This window comes from Jaculus jaculus, chromosome 14, assembly GCF_020740685.1.
Source record: "Jaculus jaculus isolate mJacJac1 chromosome 14, mJacJac1.mat.Y.cur, whole genome shotgun sequence".
Lineage (NCBI taxonomy): Eukaryota > Metazoa > Chordata > Mammalia > Rodentia > Dipodidae > Jaculus > Jaculus jaculus.
In genome coordinates this window covers 81,453,226-81,469,575 of record NC_059115.1, presented here as the reverse complement: position 1 = coordinate 81,469,575, position 16,350 = coordinate 81,453,226, and the positions used below count along the sequence as shown (strand labels likewise).

Here is a 16,350-nt window from a genome sequence, read left to right as displayed (position 1 = left end):
TAGTCATAAAATCTGAAGTGTAGGGATCCAACTATCTCCAAGAAATCTAGCAGCATGTGAACTTGAGGAAGAAACATGAAGATTTGTAAGTTGTATGCAGGTATTTTAGTGCTCCCCTAGCAGACCAGAAAACAGGCTGTCACCAAGTGCAGGAAGGCACAGAGCCTTACCTCTAACCACAGGAAAGGGGTTAAACATTTTAAATCCTGGCTTCAGTTTTGACTAATTTAATGTGAGTTAAGCCCACTGTATCTAGGACTGACCCTAGTACAAGTGAGTATTTTATATTCATGGGTATTGCATAATGAATCCAACTGACAATTTAGCACATTTTAGGGGGACATGTTCAGCGTCCAATCTTTTGATATTGTAATGTAATGCTGTCATCTACACAATACAATCAAATTACAAAACAAACCACAAGAAGGTTTTTTTTAATTTTTTTGTTGTTATTTTATTTATTTTAGAGTGACAGACAGAGAAAGAAAGAGGCAGAGATAGAGAGAGAATGGGCGTGCCAGGGCCTCCAGCCACTGCAAATGAACTCCAGACACATGTGCCCCCTTGTGCATCTGGCTAACGTGGGTCCTGGGGAATCGAGCCTTGAACCAGGTCCTTAGGCTTCACAGGCAAGTGCTTAACTGCTAAGCCATCTCTCCAGCCCCCACAAGAAGTTTAATAATGTTTTAAGTAAGTTTATGATTTTTGTTGTGCCATATTCATAGCTATCCTGGGTCAGATGTGGCCTGTGGGCTGTAGCTGGACATACCGTCAGCATAAGATGTTAACTGAATAAATAAAGACTGGGCTGGGACGATGCCTCAGTGGTTGAAGGCACTTGCTTGCAAAACTTGAAGGGCTGAGTATGATGCCCCAGTACCTACGTACAGCCAGATGCACAAAGTGACACACCCATTTTCTCTTTCTTTATCTCTTTCACTCTCTATCCTTACAAACAGATAAAATATTTTAAAATACATAAATAGTGACTAAATATGTCATTACTACTAAAATATCTTGTTCCACAATAGCCCCTTCTTAATTCTTATTAAATGGTCTTTGAGCTAAGGAAATTATATGAGTAAAATCTGATTCATAAATTTAAGAACAGTTTATTTGATTTGTTTTTCTTTTTTTTTAGACAAGGTTCCACTCTAGGCCAGATGACCAGAAACTCTTTAGTCTCAGGCTGGCCTGGAACTCATAGCAATCCTCCTTCCTCTGTCTCTCCAGTGCTGGGATTAAAGGCATGTGCCACCATGTCCTGCAAGAATAGTTTCTTAAAGTAAATAAAACAAAGACATAAATATGTGCTTCATGAGAATCTTGATTTAAAAGAGCAATTGAAATAGGTTAAATGCCAGGTTTTTTTTTTTTTTTTTTTTTTGAGGTAGGGTCTCACTCTAGCCTAGGCTGACCTGGAATTAACTCTGTAGTCTCAGGGTGGCCTTGAACTCATGGGCGATCCTCCTACCTCTGCCTCCTGAGTGCTGGGATTAAAGGCGTGTGCTTCCATGCCCAGCAGCCAGTTTTTAATTTTTTTAAATAGTTTTAATTTTTATTTGCAAGCAGAAAGAGAGAGAGAGGAGATGGAGGGAGAATGGATGCACCAGGGCCTCCAGCACTGTAAACAAACTCCAGATGCGTGCACCCCCTTATGCATCTGGCTTATGTGGGTACTGGGGAATAGAACCTGGGTCCTTTGGCTTCACAGGCAAGCACCTTAACCACTAAGCCATCTCTTTAGTCCCAGTTTTTAATTGTTTTGAAAAATGTGAAAAACTATACATCACATAAACATTGCCATTTTAGCCATTTTACACATACAGTATAATGCCATTAAGCAATCTGCATTCATAAGCTTCACCACCAAGTTAAACATCAATTTTAAAGCAAATATCCAATATTGGTAAAGCAGCCACATGTACAGATTGAATACTGGGCCTTTGGAACATGTCTTATAAAAAGCCCCTCCATTGGGTTTGCCTTTCTCCAAGATACACTGTTGAAGACGTAAAAGCAGCAGATTCCCAATGTATCCAATGTTCCTACTTGACACTTGCTGCTGTCTTTCCTCCTGAGCTGACCTGGGCACACTTGGGCACAGCTCCACAGTGCCCTCCCTCATTCCTTTCTTGAGGAGCTATTAGCACAGAGTCCTAACTGCACAGCTCACCATCCTAGGCTCACATGTTCCAGATAGTATACAAACAGCCCTCTGCAAATTTGTCTGGTCCACCAATATTTCTTATATTATTTCTGGGCTTTCTTTCCCCATGCCCACTTATTAGTCATGCTGAAGTTTTTGGGAAGCTCCTTTCCTCCTATTACATGGTCCTCTGAAATTACATCATTCAGAATCACAGATCATTATTTTTACTGAGATTTAGACTAGGTTGGTTATTTTTTAGTTACTAAATCTTTACTAAACATTTTGGCCACTGTGTTTACTTTGACCCTTTGTGAAGAACAAGCACAAACTGTAAGAATTTTCTCTTCACTTGTAACTTAGGTTTAAGTACTTATCTGAAGCACTTGGCATGCTGACTTCTAAGGATCATGACTAGGAACTTGAATTTGAGACATACCAGAAGAGGGTAAGAGGAGAGTTAGTAAGCCTCATCACTCTTGTCATCAGTGTACCAGTCCCATTCTTTGTAATTTCTAAGCAAAGACTATGAAAAAGATTCAAGCTTTTCAAGAGAGAAAGCAGCTTCTATTATCCCTATTCTCATTGCTTAGCAATGTCAAGCAACTTCCACTAATAGGGTTCTCAGCTAGACACTTCAGATACCATATTTTTTCACTTTTAAAAACAAGAAATAGGCTGAAAACTTTTGTTACTGAAGGAGAGAAGCAACAATGCACATGAAAATAACGATCATATGGTGCATGTCAGGTAACAAAACCCCGTTACCAGCATTGCATTCTGTGAGAGTCACCTTCCTGAGATTTTACTCATCTGTAAAATGAGGTGGGATTTCAGAAGGCATAAATCTATATATAATTGGAATTTTTATATGCTGTGCCAAAATCCCCATGGTTTAAAAATTCTCAAATAATGATTCTAAATTAAACAGATGGTCATTTAAGAACATTTATAAAATATGTGAAGAAGGAAAATATATTCATAATTGTATTGTCCATAGGAAGTCCTTATTGAAATGATTCTAAAACAGCTAAAAAACAGGTTTCTCAGAATATCACTGGTCTATATTTCACTTTTATTTCCAACAACAGAATTAATTCATCTCTCCCTTCTGCTCTACTTTCTGTATATGCTAATGAAGCTCAAAAGTGCCAAGAGGGTGCTAAACACTGAATTAGTCACAATTTTTCATATATAATCATATTCTCCATTTGGATCTACTGTAGAATGTAGAATACCAATCAGTTCTTCATTAATGTTATGGTTTGAATCTGAAATGTTCCCCACAGACTGACATTTTGAACCCTTGATCTCCAGCTGGTGATACTATTTTGAAGGCTGTGGACTGACTGCTAACTGCTGCAGTCATCTTTGCTGGGACACAACACCTGACCACAAGCAGCTTATAGGAGGAAAACTGTTTATTTTCAGCTTACACATTCAACGGGGAGCTTCATCGTGGTTGGGAAAGTACAGCTCGGCACCATGTCGTCTTAACAGCAGAAGTGGTCTGAGAACTCTGAACACACACTGGGCCAGACAAACAAACCCCAACGCCCACCCAAATGGCACACCTCCTCCAGGAAGGCTCTACCTCCCATATTGCCACTAGCTGGAAACCTAGTATTCAAAACACATGAGAGACATTTCTTTTAAACTACCCCATCCCATCTCTGGCCTCCACAGACTCATGGCCATCTCATGAATTTTGAAGTGAGACTGAGTGCATTTTGCATTGTGAGATGATCGTGAGTCTATGGGGGGGGGCGCAGAATGTTGTGGTTTGAATGTAAATGGCTCCACAGCCTCAGATATTTTGACATGCTGTCTTCAGCAGGCAGAGTGGTGGAGGAGGTGTGTCACTTGAGTCTAACCCTACGGTGTGTGCTCAGTCAGCTCAGGCTTGCTGGTGCTGGCTGCCGTCTCTCTGCTGTGGATGTGTCATGGAGATAGCTTCCTCTTTCATGAAGAAGCTTCCCCTGGGATCTGTAATCCTGAAGTAAACCCTTTCCTACTGTAAGTTGCTTCTGGTCAGGTGTTTCTTCCAGCAACAAGAAGGTAACTGCCACAGATGCCTAGGGGACTGATAGTGTGTACTTCAGAGGGTGTCTGGGAGGGAATCTTCAGACATATGGGTCAGAAAGTGAGAAAAGACCTACCCTCAATGCCGGTGGCACCATTTAATAGGTGGGGGCCTGGATGGAATCAAAGTGAAAAAAAAAAAAAAGAGATCAGCAAGCTCATGCTAGCTCCATGCCTTTGAGCAAGGGCATCCACTGCTGTTGCCTTTACTATGGGAGAAGGAAAACAACAGGCTCTAGCTTCTTCAGTTTTTCAATGCAGATGCACACCAGTGGCTCTTCTGAGAACTTCCAGGCCTTTAGCCTTGGGCATTGCTGCTCATGTTCTAAGGTGTCCAGCATCTTGGACTGAGCAGATGGTGGGTTCTCAGCCTTTCCAGTACGCTAGGACTACTCAGACTCCACTCATGTAAACCAATCCCTTATAGTTTCATGTATTTATTCATTCATCCTAACCAGTTCTTTTGTGTAGACATTCCTAATGAACACAATTGTCATATAACTTTTCTTTTCATTAGAATATTTGACACTTTTCTAGCTCTATGTATATCAGGTTATTTTGGATTTTATCCTGGACATTGTGGGCTTTATTTTGTACATATTTCAGGAAAACAATTAACTTATTTAGACTTGTTCTATAGGCTATGTCTCACTTTTTGAGAAAGGCAATCCCAACTTTAATTCATTTAAGCCTCTGAGTCTGTCATTTGCACATGTGTACAGGGGCTAGCCTGAGGCTGGTTGTCAGGCTTTGCAGGCAAGTACCTTCACTGCTGAGCCATCTCTTCAGCCCCATTTTTTTTTTTTAAATGAGACATTAACAGGATGTAGTGGTGCATACCTTTAATTTCAGCACTCAGGAGGCAGAGATCGGAGGATCACTGTAAAGTGTGAGGTAGTGAATTTCAGATCAGCCTGGGCTAGAGTGAGACCCTACCTTTAAAAACTAATAATAATAATAATAATAATAAAGGAGACATTAACCCTTCATAATCAAACACTTGGTTCTTCACAATATTTTCCCTTGTTATATTTTATTATAAAATATTTATACAGTCTTAATAAGTACAAGGGAAAGTTTAAAAGATTGTTTCTTGAATTGTAAAAATAAACATACACACCCAGCCTCTAAGACAAGCCAAGCTTTACACGGACAAGTTAACTCAGTATATCTAATGTGAGTTGATACTGAATTGAGATAGAAAAGTAATTAAAGACAGCTGTGCTCACAGGTATGGACCAGGATCCTTGTTCGAATGCTGGCTCTCTCTAGCTGTGTGAACTTGAATAACTAATTGCAAATTCCTAAAGCTGTTTCTTCTATGGCAAAATGGGAAAACAACTGTACCTACCTCAGGATATTGGGTGGTTAATCTATAATGAATATAATGTATTATACCTATAACATATTCAGTAAATAATAGCTTACTAGTAACATTTTATCCTCAATACCAAATGATTTATTCTATGACCTGCATACTTAGCTTATTTTTATTTGATACATGGCTCTCCCCAAACAAAGATATCCCTTCCTTTCCAGAAATGAGTAAATTGCAACCCAATATTAACAGGACAAGTTTTATTGAAGGCGCCATCTAGTGGTGTATGTTTTGTTCAAGAGCCAGACGCCTAGAAAAACTTAAAATGCCACTGACTTATGTTTGGATATGGGGGCGGAAAGAATGTCAGAGCCACATGTTGGGTCAGGATTTACAGAGACATTTATCCTACCCATCACTGTGGGCTAACTCCACAATGCATGACCCATATACCTCAACAAAGAGGAGCCAAGGGGAGGGAGTAGGTCACAGATGAGCCTAATAATGGCACCAAACTGACTGTATTTGCTGAATACAAAACTAATTAATAAAAAAATTAAAAAATTAAAAATATGTCACTGACTTGGTGCTTAGAGCTTGAAGACAGCTGACTGGGATTACTGTGGCATGAGGAGCATTATCAAACAACTTTTAAGTTCAATTATTTTCAAAAACTAGAGGAGTATTTTTTGTCTTAAAATTTTCTAAGATATTTGTGACATTTGTCATACCAAGCTACAATATTCTATGGCACTGTCTTTCTTCTCAAAGAAGATTGGGATACTTTTCTAGTTTGGCTTAAATAAAGTTTGCAAAGTGCCTCTTCATCCACCTGACAAATGTGGTATTGTGCTGAACACCAACTATGTATCAGACAACCAGGACACATGAACAACTTATTACACAATTCATTATGCAGCTACCATTTTGAGAAGTGTCATCCTGAGGTACAGACTCAAAGCGTATGTAACAGGGGATTTGTCTACCATGGGAAGGAGGGGCTTTGAAAGGCTCGCATGGGGAGAAAAAAAGATTTTAAAACCCTTGAAAGATATGGAAATGATTGGAAGGGAACAGCATATGTAAAAGACTGGGGATGGTGAAATACAAAATCCATTTGAGAAAGTAAGGGAAGGCCATTACTCACAGAGCTCAGTAATGGGCTAGATTGTGCAAGGTGGTTAGAGAAGATGGCAAGGATTTAACACATGCTGAAGAGTTTGAACATTGTGCCCAAGATAATAAGCAATGAGAAGGCTATCAATCGGGAAGGCAGCCCTTTGAAATGAGTCAAATGCAGAGCAAGAACGTCTACCCAGACTAGCTGCAGTAACTAGCAAGGGGCAGGCAAGAGAAGACACCTAGAGAGGAAATGAAGCAAAAGAACAAAGGGAGAAACACAAAAGAAGTCGATAAAGACTTAAGTGTCAACATGGATGGAGCATGGCCAAGGGGAAGCAAGTGCATGAGACAAGGGCATCCTCTTACAAGGCTCAGCTGACATCCGGAAAGGAACACTGGTACGCTCTGTAACTAGTTTTCCTCTTTAAAGATGAATTTTGGCTACAAGGTATAGTATTTATTTATTTATTTTTCAAAGTAGGATCTCACTGTAGCCCAGACTGATCTGGAATTCACTCTGTAGTGGCCTCGAACTCAAGTTATCCTCCTACCTCTGTCTGCAGAGCACTGGGGATTAAAGGTATGAGCCACCACGCCCTGAAAGGTGTAGTATTTCAATTAGATGCACAACCAGCATTGGGCTGGAATCAGGAGGTGCCACTCTCCCATCTACAGGAGCTCCAACATGAGTTTTTCAGACTTGTCATCTCTGCAGCACATTCCTGTGCTAACACTTTGCCTCGACTCTCTGCCAGCGCCCACTTCAACACTGTTTTCAGTGTGCTTGCCCAAGTCCAGTCCAAGGACAGTTCTCACAGAAGACCCGTCAGGAATCCATCATCTGTCTCCCCGTGAACCACGCATGTTGGGGTAGCCTGAACCAAGCACTCCTCGACTTTGTGTCCTGGGTCAGGACGCAGCGCTCTGAAAAAAAAAAAATCTAGACCAGGCTGGAGAGGGGGCTTAGTGGTTAAGGCACTTGTGCGCGAAGCCTGAGGACTCATGTTCGAATCTCCAGGTCCCAGGTATGCCAGCCGCACAAGATGACGCAAGTGCGCAAGGTCGCGCTTCCCTGTAAAGCCTAGGGACCCAGGTTCGATTCCCCAGGACCCACGTTAGCCAGATGCACAAGGGGCACAGGAGTTCGTTTGCAGTGGCTGGAGGCCCTGGCGCGCCCATCCTCTCTCTCTGTCGAATAAATAAATGAATAGATAAAAAGTAATAACGAATCGACGCAAAGAAAAACTCCAGACCATTTAAGAACACACTACACACGCCCAACAGCGAGCCTCACGCGCCCTCCGCGGTCCTTCACGCCCAAGGCGGCCGCGCCGTTCCGCCGGAAGTGACGCGCTCGGCGCCGGGGACTTCCGGCGTGGGGCGCGCCTGCGCAGTGCGGGGCGGGCTGGTCTGGCCGGCGGCTCGGCTGCTCTGGAGGACTGGCGCTCGGCGGAAGCGTGCGGGCGAGCGGGCGGGCGCCGTGAGGTTCGCGGGTGGGCGGGCGGGCTGCGGCCGGCCCGAGCGCCGAGCGTGGCGGCGGCCCGCGGCGCGGGTGCTCCGGCCTCCTTCTGGTATCCGGAGCCCCGCGGCCGCCCGCGTCGTGTAACCGCGGACGCGCTCTGCCGGCCCTGGGCGCTTCCAGGTGGGACGGGAAGCGTCCGCGTGCGGGAGGGAAACTGCCTTCGCTGGGCTCCGCGTGCTTTGTAACGGTAACCATGGTACCGCGTGCGTGAGCAAGCCGTTTTCCAGATTCCGGTCAGCGTTTGTGCCCTTAGCGTCCACTGGCCTGTGATAAGTGCGTGCCAGATTTGCATATGGGGCTTATTTGTGCAGCGTGTCAACGGGTCGAGTGTGTGTGCAGCTGCCCGAGTGAAGTGAGAAGTGTCAGCAGTACGTAAAAGCGTAGAATGGAGTATAGTGGACAGCAGTTACACACCTGATGTGCCCCTTTAGTATTTCTAAGTTGTTCTCAAGTGACGGCCCCTTCTTCCCTTGCAGAGCGCTGAGGGAACGGCGGAGCAGCCATGACCAGGTGGGCGCGAGTTACCACCACGCGGAATAGGGGGCCTCTGCCTGCCACCTCCTGGGAGGACCTGAAGAAGGGGGGCGCCGAGGGAGCCCAGCCGAACTCTCCAGAGCACCAGCCCCCGGACGCCGGCAGCCCGTCCCTTAAAAAGGACCTGTCCCAGGCGAAACGGACGAAGAACAAAAAGAAAAAAGAGTACCTAAATGAAGATGTGAATGGATTCATGGAATACCTACGGCAGAACTCACAGATGGTTCACCATGGGGAGGTGATCGCGGGAGACAGCCAGGAAGTAAGGGAGGAAATCGCAGTTGCTCTGAAGAAAGATAGCCGGCGAGAAGGAAGAAGGCTGAAAAGACAAGCTGCAAAGAAAAATGCAATGGTGAGATCGTCATTTCTCCTGCCACTCAAACCCACACAATACTGAGTGGAGTACAGTTGCTTTTGTTTTAGGTTTGTGAAGCGTCTTTTCTTGGGCCTGAGCTTTTTTAGCACATGCACTTGGTGTACTGACTGGGTATCGTAAAAACCTGGTGATGATGGTAGTCCCAAATTGCAGAACAATATCAGCCCGGCGTGGTGGCGCACCCCTTTAATCCCAGCATTAGGGAGACAGAGGTAGGAGGATCACTGTGAGTTCCAGACCACCCTGAGACTACATAGTGAATTCCAGGTCAGCCTGGGCCAGAATGAGACCCTACCTCAAAAAAAAAAAAAAAAAAAAAAAAAAGAATAAGAAGAACAGTGATATGCAGCCAGGTTAAGAAGTTGCTGAAAGTCACTTGGTCAGTAATAAAGGTACAGTTCACACTGACTTCAATATCTGAGCTCTTATCACCTGGCTGTAGCAGTTTGAATCAGATGACTCCCCGCCCCGCCCCCATAAAATGAAGTGTTCTGAATGCTTGGTCCCTAGCTGATGGCAATTTAGAAGGTGGAGCCTTGTTGAAGGAGGTGTGCCTTTAGGGACTGGCTTTGGGGTGTTACAGCCAGAGTTCACTCATTGTGGTGTTCCTATTTTTCACCTGCTGTGATGTCCAGCCTCCCTAAGACCACGCCCCTCCTTTTCCTGCCGTCATGAAGTTTCCCCTTGAGATTGTAAGTCAGAACAGACCTTTCCATCAGCTGCTTTTGGTTGAGTGTTTTGCCCTTGCAGAGAAGAACCTACATGAGTCTCCCAGTAACTCCTGTCAAATATCTGTCAAAAAGTATCTGTCAGAAAACTGGTGGCACAGGTTAAATGCACGTTTCCAATTTGGAAGAGATGGACAAGCTTTTGTCTTTATTCATAAAACATTGAGTGTCAATAATGATTTAGCCTGAAGCAGGCAGCTAGTGACCAAGCAGCAGTTCTCAGTCCCTGGGATGCTACCAGGCCTTGCCCTGTCCCCTGATATCCTGCGTTCACAGTAGTGCCGGGCAGCAGGCTTCTGTTGTGTCTAGCCCTAGACTTTCAACTGCCAGACGCAGGAAACAAATTACTTAATACAGTTCTTTCCATTCACGGAAGTGAATTTCCTGTCTTCCAGCAGGATGCTACCTAAGAATCAGGACTTGTGGTCAATCCAGTTACTACACTTCCATTTTTGTTAGGATTACTTAATGCTGTGTAGGATGCATTATCGTATTTAGAGATGACTGGAGGCGATATTGATGTAGTGTTTCTTATGGATGATAGGAAAGAGAGTTTTGTATTTGGATAGTGACAGTTTTATTTAATTGTATCATTAGTTATTTTGAACTATTATTAAGCCAAATAAGTTAGTTTAACTTTAAGATGGGTTGCATAGGCAGAATGAGGCGCAGGCCATTTGTAAAGTTTCTTGTTTTATTTCTTTTGTATGGGTATGCTCATGTGCATGTGTGTGCATGTGGAAGCTAGAGGTTGACTGTGGGTGGTGTGTCTTCGATCATCGTCTCACTTGAGCCTGAGTTTGGATAATCTAGCTAACCAGCTCTCCTTGGGGATTCCCTGCCCACCTTCTTAGCGTCCAGCAGCTGCCATTCCCAACCAGCGTTCTACATGGTGCTGGGAATCTGAACGCTATGCTTCATGCTTGCGGGGCAAGCACCTCACCCACTTGGCCACCTCTCCACTCCTCTCACCCCCATTGCACTTCTTAAGAACATCTTCATGTTTGTAGTTAAGAAAGAGTAATGTTTTTCCACAGAAATGGCTTTATAAATAATACATGGCTTATGACCTATCAGTTTATTTTCCTGCTACTTCTAAAATGCCTTGTGTTAAGCATAACCCCTTTGATAGAAATGGTACCCCTGGTTTTTTAGGGATATGTAAAGCCCTTTATTTATTTATTACAAATAAAATATTGAAGGTTTTTTGGAAGCTATGTAACTTTAAAGTGAAAAATGTGTTAAAGATATTTTTGGGAGAAGAGTAAATCAGTACTGTCATTTGACAGTGTGGAACTCACGCTGTGTTTTCCCAGGTGTGCTTCCATTGTAGAAAACCTGGCCATGGGGTTGCTGACTGCCCAGCTGCTCTTGAAAATCAAGACATGGGCACTGGGATCTGTTACCGGTGTGGATCCACAGAGCATGAGATAACCAAGTGCAGAGCGAAAGTAGACCCAGCTCTTGGTAAGTTCTCTTTCAGCTTCTTGCTTATTTTTGGGGAAAATGACCAATAGTCAGCTGAATGCTCTTTTTGTTGACAGAATTTATTATGAATGTCCTTAATATTTTGGAATCCTATGAGATTAAATTTCAAGTTAGATAGAATGTATTTTCTGTTTGAAGTGTTGTAAATTCATTTGAATTATATGGCTTGTAATATGCAAAGTACATTCATGAGAACCATTGATTCTTACAGGTGAATTTCCTTTTGCAAAATGCTTTGTTTGTGGGGAGATGGGGCACCTGTCCAGATCGTGTCCTGACAATCCCAAAGGAGTCTATGCTGACGGTGAGTGTTGTCACCCTGGCGTGTATACAGACCATAGCCAGTTGTCATGCAAGATTGTGACTAATTCAACTTGCTTTTTAAAATTTTTGAGTTAAGTGAAATCTTGAGGACTTTTATCAAGTACTGTCTACCCTATGCGGAGCTTTTTGTGTAGTGTAATTTGTTGCAGTAAATAAAAAGCTCAGGTGTATTTCTCAAACTGCTTCACTCAGCATTATTTGCAAGTTTTTAAAGTATGCTTTTGTGTTGAAACCACAATAGAAGCAGAGGGAGTGTATTTTCAGACAAGTAGTGTTAACAAGTCTTAATTCATCCCATTATTTGAATATGGCACCCGTTGTTTGTTTTTATTATAATTTTTGTTTCTGAGTTTTTTCCTTAGTAATTATCTGGGTGGGTTTATGCAATTTTCTCATGTAGCATCTTGAGGTCCTACAACAAACATTCATGTCCAACGTGGCAGGAGGTTGTTACCTGTGAGGGTGAGGGCTGGTGGCATCAGGTTCTGGGCACTCTTATGTTATATCCTGAGTCCCTCCTGGAGAGTTCCAGTGAAAAAGCTTAGCTTTGGAAGTCATTCAAACTTCAGCACAACACTTACCAGCTATGGGCCTTTGCCCAAGTTACTAAACTTCTCTCATTTTGGTTTACCACCTATAAGACAGATGAAAAACTAGATTTCATTGATTTTTTTTTTTTTTTTTTGAGGTAGGGTCTCCCTTTAGCCCAGGCTGACCTGGAATTCATTACATAATCTCAGGGTGGCCTCGAACTCATGGTGATCCTCCTACCTCTGCCTCCCACGTGCTGGGATTAGAGGTGTGCGCCACCACACCTGGCTTCATTGATTTTTTAAGATGCATATTCTCTTTACACTTTCATATCTGAAGTCAAAATGTATCTTTCCATTGGTGAGACCCATGAACAACTTTTCCTTTATGATAACTATGTGAAGTAATGATACATCTAACACTAAGTGGTCTTAGATTGCTTAATTTGGAGCACTTGCTTGTTCTAGGGTAAGCATGTTGCTCAAGTGCCTCTGCTGTTTTACTGTGGCATACCAGGAAGCGTGGGCCTAGAAATAGACTAGTGAGCAAAGTGGCTTTGCATGCTCACCCAGTGGGGCTCGAGTTTTAAAAGCAAGAGGAGTAAGTCTTGTAAACATGAAAATTCAACCAGGACTGTATCTGTAGGGCAGTTTCTGATGAGGTCACATACATAAGCTTGGTTAGGAGGACCCTGATCATTGTGTGGAGACTCACTGTAGAAACCTCGTGTGCTGTGCTTCGCAGCCCTGGATGTTGCTGAGTATGGGAGTGCGTGTTAGGGTTGGGGACCCGGCAGATAGAAGGTACTGAAACAAAAGTTAGTTTTATCCCTTTCATAAGCGGTCACCCCAGCTGGCTTACGTAGCAGAGCAGTGGTGGTTTCTAACCTTGTGGATGGGCATTGAGGGTCTGAGAAAACAATACAGACTATGGATGTTCTCTCTAGAAAGATGCATATAAACACAGCCTTTGTTTGCAGGTGCAAGGGTCCACACAGCCTTGACTATCCAACCTTGCTAACATCTGGGTTTCTGTGCCATAGCTCTTGGATGAGTCCCTTCCTTCTGTCCTTTAGTTCTCCTCTGAAGGAGGCAAAGTCCAAGTCAGAGCTTAGTAAGACTTAGTACTCTGAAGTTAAGAGGAGTAGAGAATTAATTTTTAAGAGAGTGGTACCCCACCCAACTTCCTGGCATCAGTGACCTTCAGAGTTGACAGGGATGGAAAGATCAAATACAGTATGAAAGTGTGTTGAGATATTTAAAAACTTGTGTTACTATATGTTCAATGACTTTGTTCTTTACTAGGTGGTGGTTGCAAACTTTGTGGCTCTGTGGAACATTTTAAGAAAGATTGCCCTGAAAACCAGAATTCAGGTGAGGTCCTGATCCTCCACCTTGAAAGGGTAGTCCTCTCTGTGTTTGCTGCCTTTTGTTTTAATAACTGTGGATCTTAAAGCAACCTGTTCTCCTTGTGACTGTGGCCTAATCACTTCTCTACTGAATACCTGTGCATTAGTTGCTGTTCTTGGAGGGAAAAAAGCAGCCAGTAAGTATCAGAGAATCCTATTTTAGAAACATCTTTTATATTTGCTAAGTAAGGAGTTAATTATAGTAGAGCCTATTTTGATACTTACCCAGAAGTGTAAGAAAGAAATGAAAACCTCGAACATTCATAGGCTTGCATATCCTTAAACGTGCTTTTCTTTGTGTGTACAGAAATGACCCAGAGCTTATAAAGACTGCAGATATTATTAACAACGTGTTACCAACACTGCATCTGTGTAGTTTCTTTTTTCTAACAGAAACTTCAGTGATGTTCGCTGTACTTGTCACAGACTTTGGAGTGAAGATCATTGTTCTGTTAGTTTGCCTGGCTTGGGGTGGTGAGCGTCTTGTGCTGAGGAAAGCACGGCTGGGCAAGCCGGCCTGCTTGTGCTTCTGTGAATCCCCGCTGTCTGCCTCATGTAGCCGTAGCTCTGTGGAGCTAGGTCTGCCCGTTCCTGCCTCTGTCCCCAGTGTTTACATTTAAAAACCAGAGTTCTTACCGTAATCTCGTCGAGAAGATCCTCCTTGCTGTGGTCAGGCAGTGAGACTGAAAAATGACATACGGTCTCGGGCTCCCTCTGGGGGGGTTGCCCCTTCCCAAATGACAAGAGCGACAAGAAGATGTTGTGTCAGTTCACAGGTGGTATCTTGTGCACTTTAAATGGATGCTTCATAAGTTTTGCTGTTTACAGACTTTTGGAATTCATTGACTCTACCCTGATGAACCCTGGGAAAGAAAGAGCTTTCTCATCAGTTTGTGCATTTCAGGGTAGTTGCTGCATTTCCCTAATTGGGATGAGAAATTGCCTGTGGTACTCTGAAATCAAGGGTTATAACCAATTACAGCAGGACTCACTTTCCTGCCGTGATGGAGCCTCCTTCCTTGTGGTCATTCATGTCAAAACTAGTTCCTTTGCAAGCCAGTGCTATTCTAAGTGGATGCACTTGATTGCTGTTTTTCTTACATCTTGACTCTCCTGTTCCTCTGCAGATCGAATGCTTACAGTTGGCCGCTGGGCAAAGGGAATGAGCGCAGACTATGAGGAAGTTTTGGATGTGCCGAAACCACAGAAGCCCAGAACAAAGACACCCAAAGTTGTGAATTTTTGATGAGGATCAGAGCTGTTTTCAGTCCCCACCTCATGGTTACCTTCCAGAGTGGAAACACTGCAAGGAGAGCCGGGCTTCTTCGGACGCAGGCTTGTATCGTGGGCGCGACTTTGGTCTTGGTGGAGTCAGAGCCCTCTGCGTTCAGAGGAGTGCTTCCACCACAATGTAGAGAAGAGAACTGAAGAAAAGAGCATTTATTAAAGTGGGTCCTCTAAAAGCACGATACTTTTCTCTTTTTTGGGACAGGGACTCACCATATAGCCCGGGCTGGCTTCAAACTAACAACCCTTATTTTAACTGTCAGCACTTAGATATAACTAAGTGATTATATACCTGATTGCAGCAATCATCTTTCTAAAAGTCTCATTATGCATTAAAGAGGACCACAACATTTGAAAGTGTGTTTTGGATGTATTATTTTCTTTCTTTTGTTGTATTATTTTCTTGATTCAGGGTAGCAATTTATTATAATCAATATTTGCTTATAAGGCACCACAAAATCTGTATTTTTAAAATAGTAAATAAATGACAGTTGTCCTTTGTTTATTTTTCTGAGTACTGGATTCTTCCTTGAGCCACTCTGTGTAACAGTCCTTTGAAAGCAAGTCTGATTATGAATTCTGAATGGGGATAAGTAGGGATCTGCTTGGTTTTAGTTTGACGTAAAGAAATGGAGATGATTGATGTTAAAACCGAGGGGTGCCTCAGCCCCACAGAAGCTCTTTTTTGCCTTTGATTTTTGAGACAGAAATTCCAGCCAAAAAAAATCATTGCACAGTGTTCAGCCAGAAAGAATGTCAGCACATGATAGACTGTGTAGCAACCTTCTCGCATTTTGCTCACATGCCTGTGCTGAATCAGGGTGAGTGAGGATGGAAGTCTTCCCATAATAGAGTTAGAGCCCCGATCAGAGACCTGTGAGCTCCTTTGTCTGATTTGATGAATACATGCATGCTTAACACACCTCCTAAGGCTTGACGGTACCGTTCTGCTGTGCCGAGGAAAGACTGGTAGTGAGTGTGCTTCATATGAAATGATACCTGATTGAATCCACTTGTAACTGAAGAAAACAGCTGTGATTAGTTACTGATGCCTCAAAAGCTAAATATTTACCAAATGAGAAAAGAAACACTTCTCTGTTTTCATGTCTGCACAGCTCAACAGTTCTAGTCTTAATAGGAGCTGTTCTCTTATTTTCAGTGAGCGCAAAACATGACAAAATACTGCTCAGCATCTCAGAGCTTAAGGAAATGAATGTCATTTAAGATGAATTGTGCAAGCCACGCACTGGAGAAGGGTAGTAAATGCTGCCTTAGTCATTTCAGTCTGAACACAGACTTCCTCATCCTAGCAGAAGGATGTTGAGCGGTTTTCAGTGCAGGGATGTCAGTATTTATTCTCTTACATCACTTGGTTTATAGTGTAGTGATCTAAATATTAGGGAGAAAGCATTAGACATAAAATTACAGGTGCTGTCTGGACCATTTAAAAAATTACAGATGTTGAGAGGAATGCACTAGAA

General features: G+C 43.0%; 1 protein-coding gene across 5 annotated transcripts; it reads left to right on the top strand.

Annotated features, from left to right (window-relative positions):
* The first annotated feature begins 8,074 nt into the window (after positions 1 to 8,074).
* Positions 8,075 to 15,374, top strand: Zcchc9 (zinc finger CCHC-type containing 9). Of its 5 annotated transcripts, none has more exons than XM_045134491.1 (6): positions 8,075 to 8,156; positions 8,670 to 9,079; positions 11,148 to 11,298; positions 11,531 to 11,623; positions 13,479 to 13,547; positions 14,710 to 15,374. In XM_045134491.1, exons 2-6 carry the CDS (start codon positions 8,696 to 8,698, stop codon positions 14,826 to 14,828), a joined length of 816 nt encoding a protein of 271 aa, XP_044990426.1. In that variant the 5' UTR covers positions 8,075 to 8,156; positions 8,670 to 8,695; the 3' UTR covers positions 14,829 to 15,374. The 5 variants fall into 5 exon arrangements, with proteins under 5 accessions (XP_044990426.1, XP_044990427.1, XP_044990424.1 ...); XM_045134492.1 differs by lacking the exon at positions 8,075 to 8,156 and adding an exon at positions 8,231 to 8,313; XM_045134489.1 differs by lacking the exon at positions 8,075 to 8,156 and adding an exon at positions 8,322 to 8,466.
* The last annotated feature ends 976 nt before the right edge of the window (positions 15,375 to 16,350 follow it).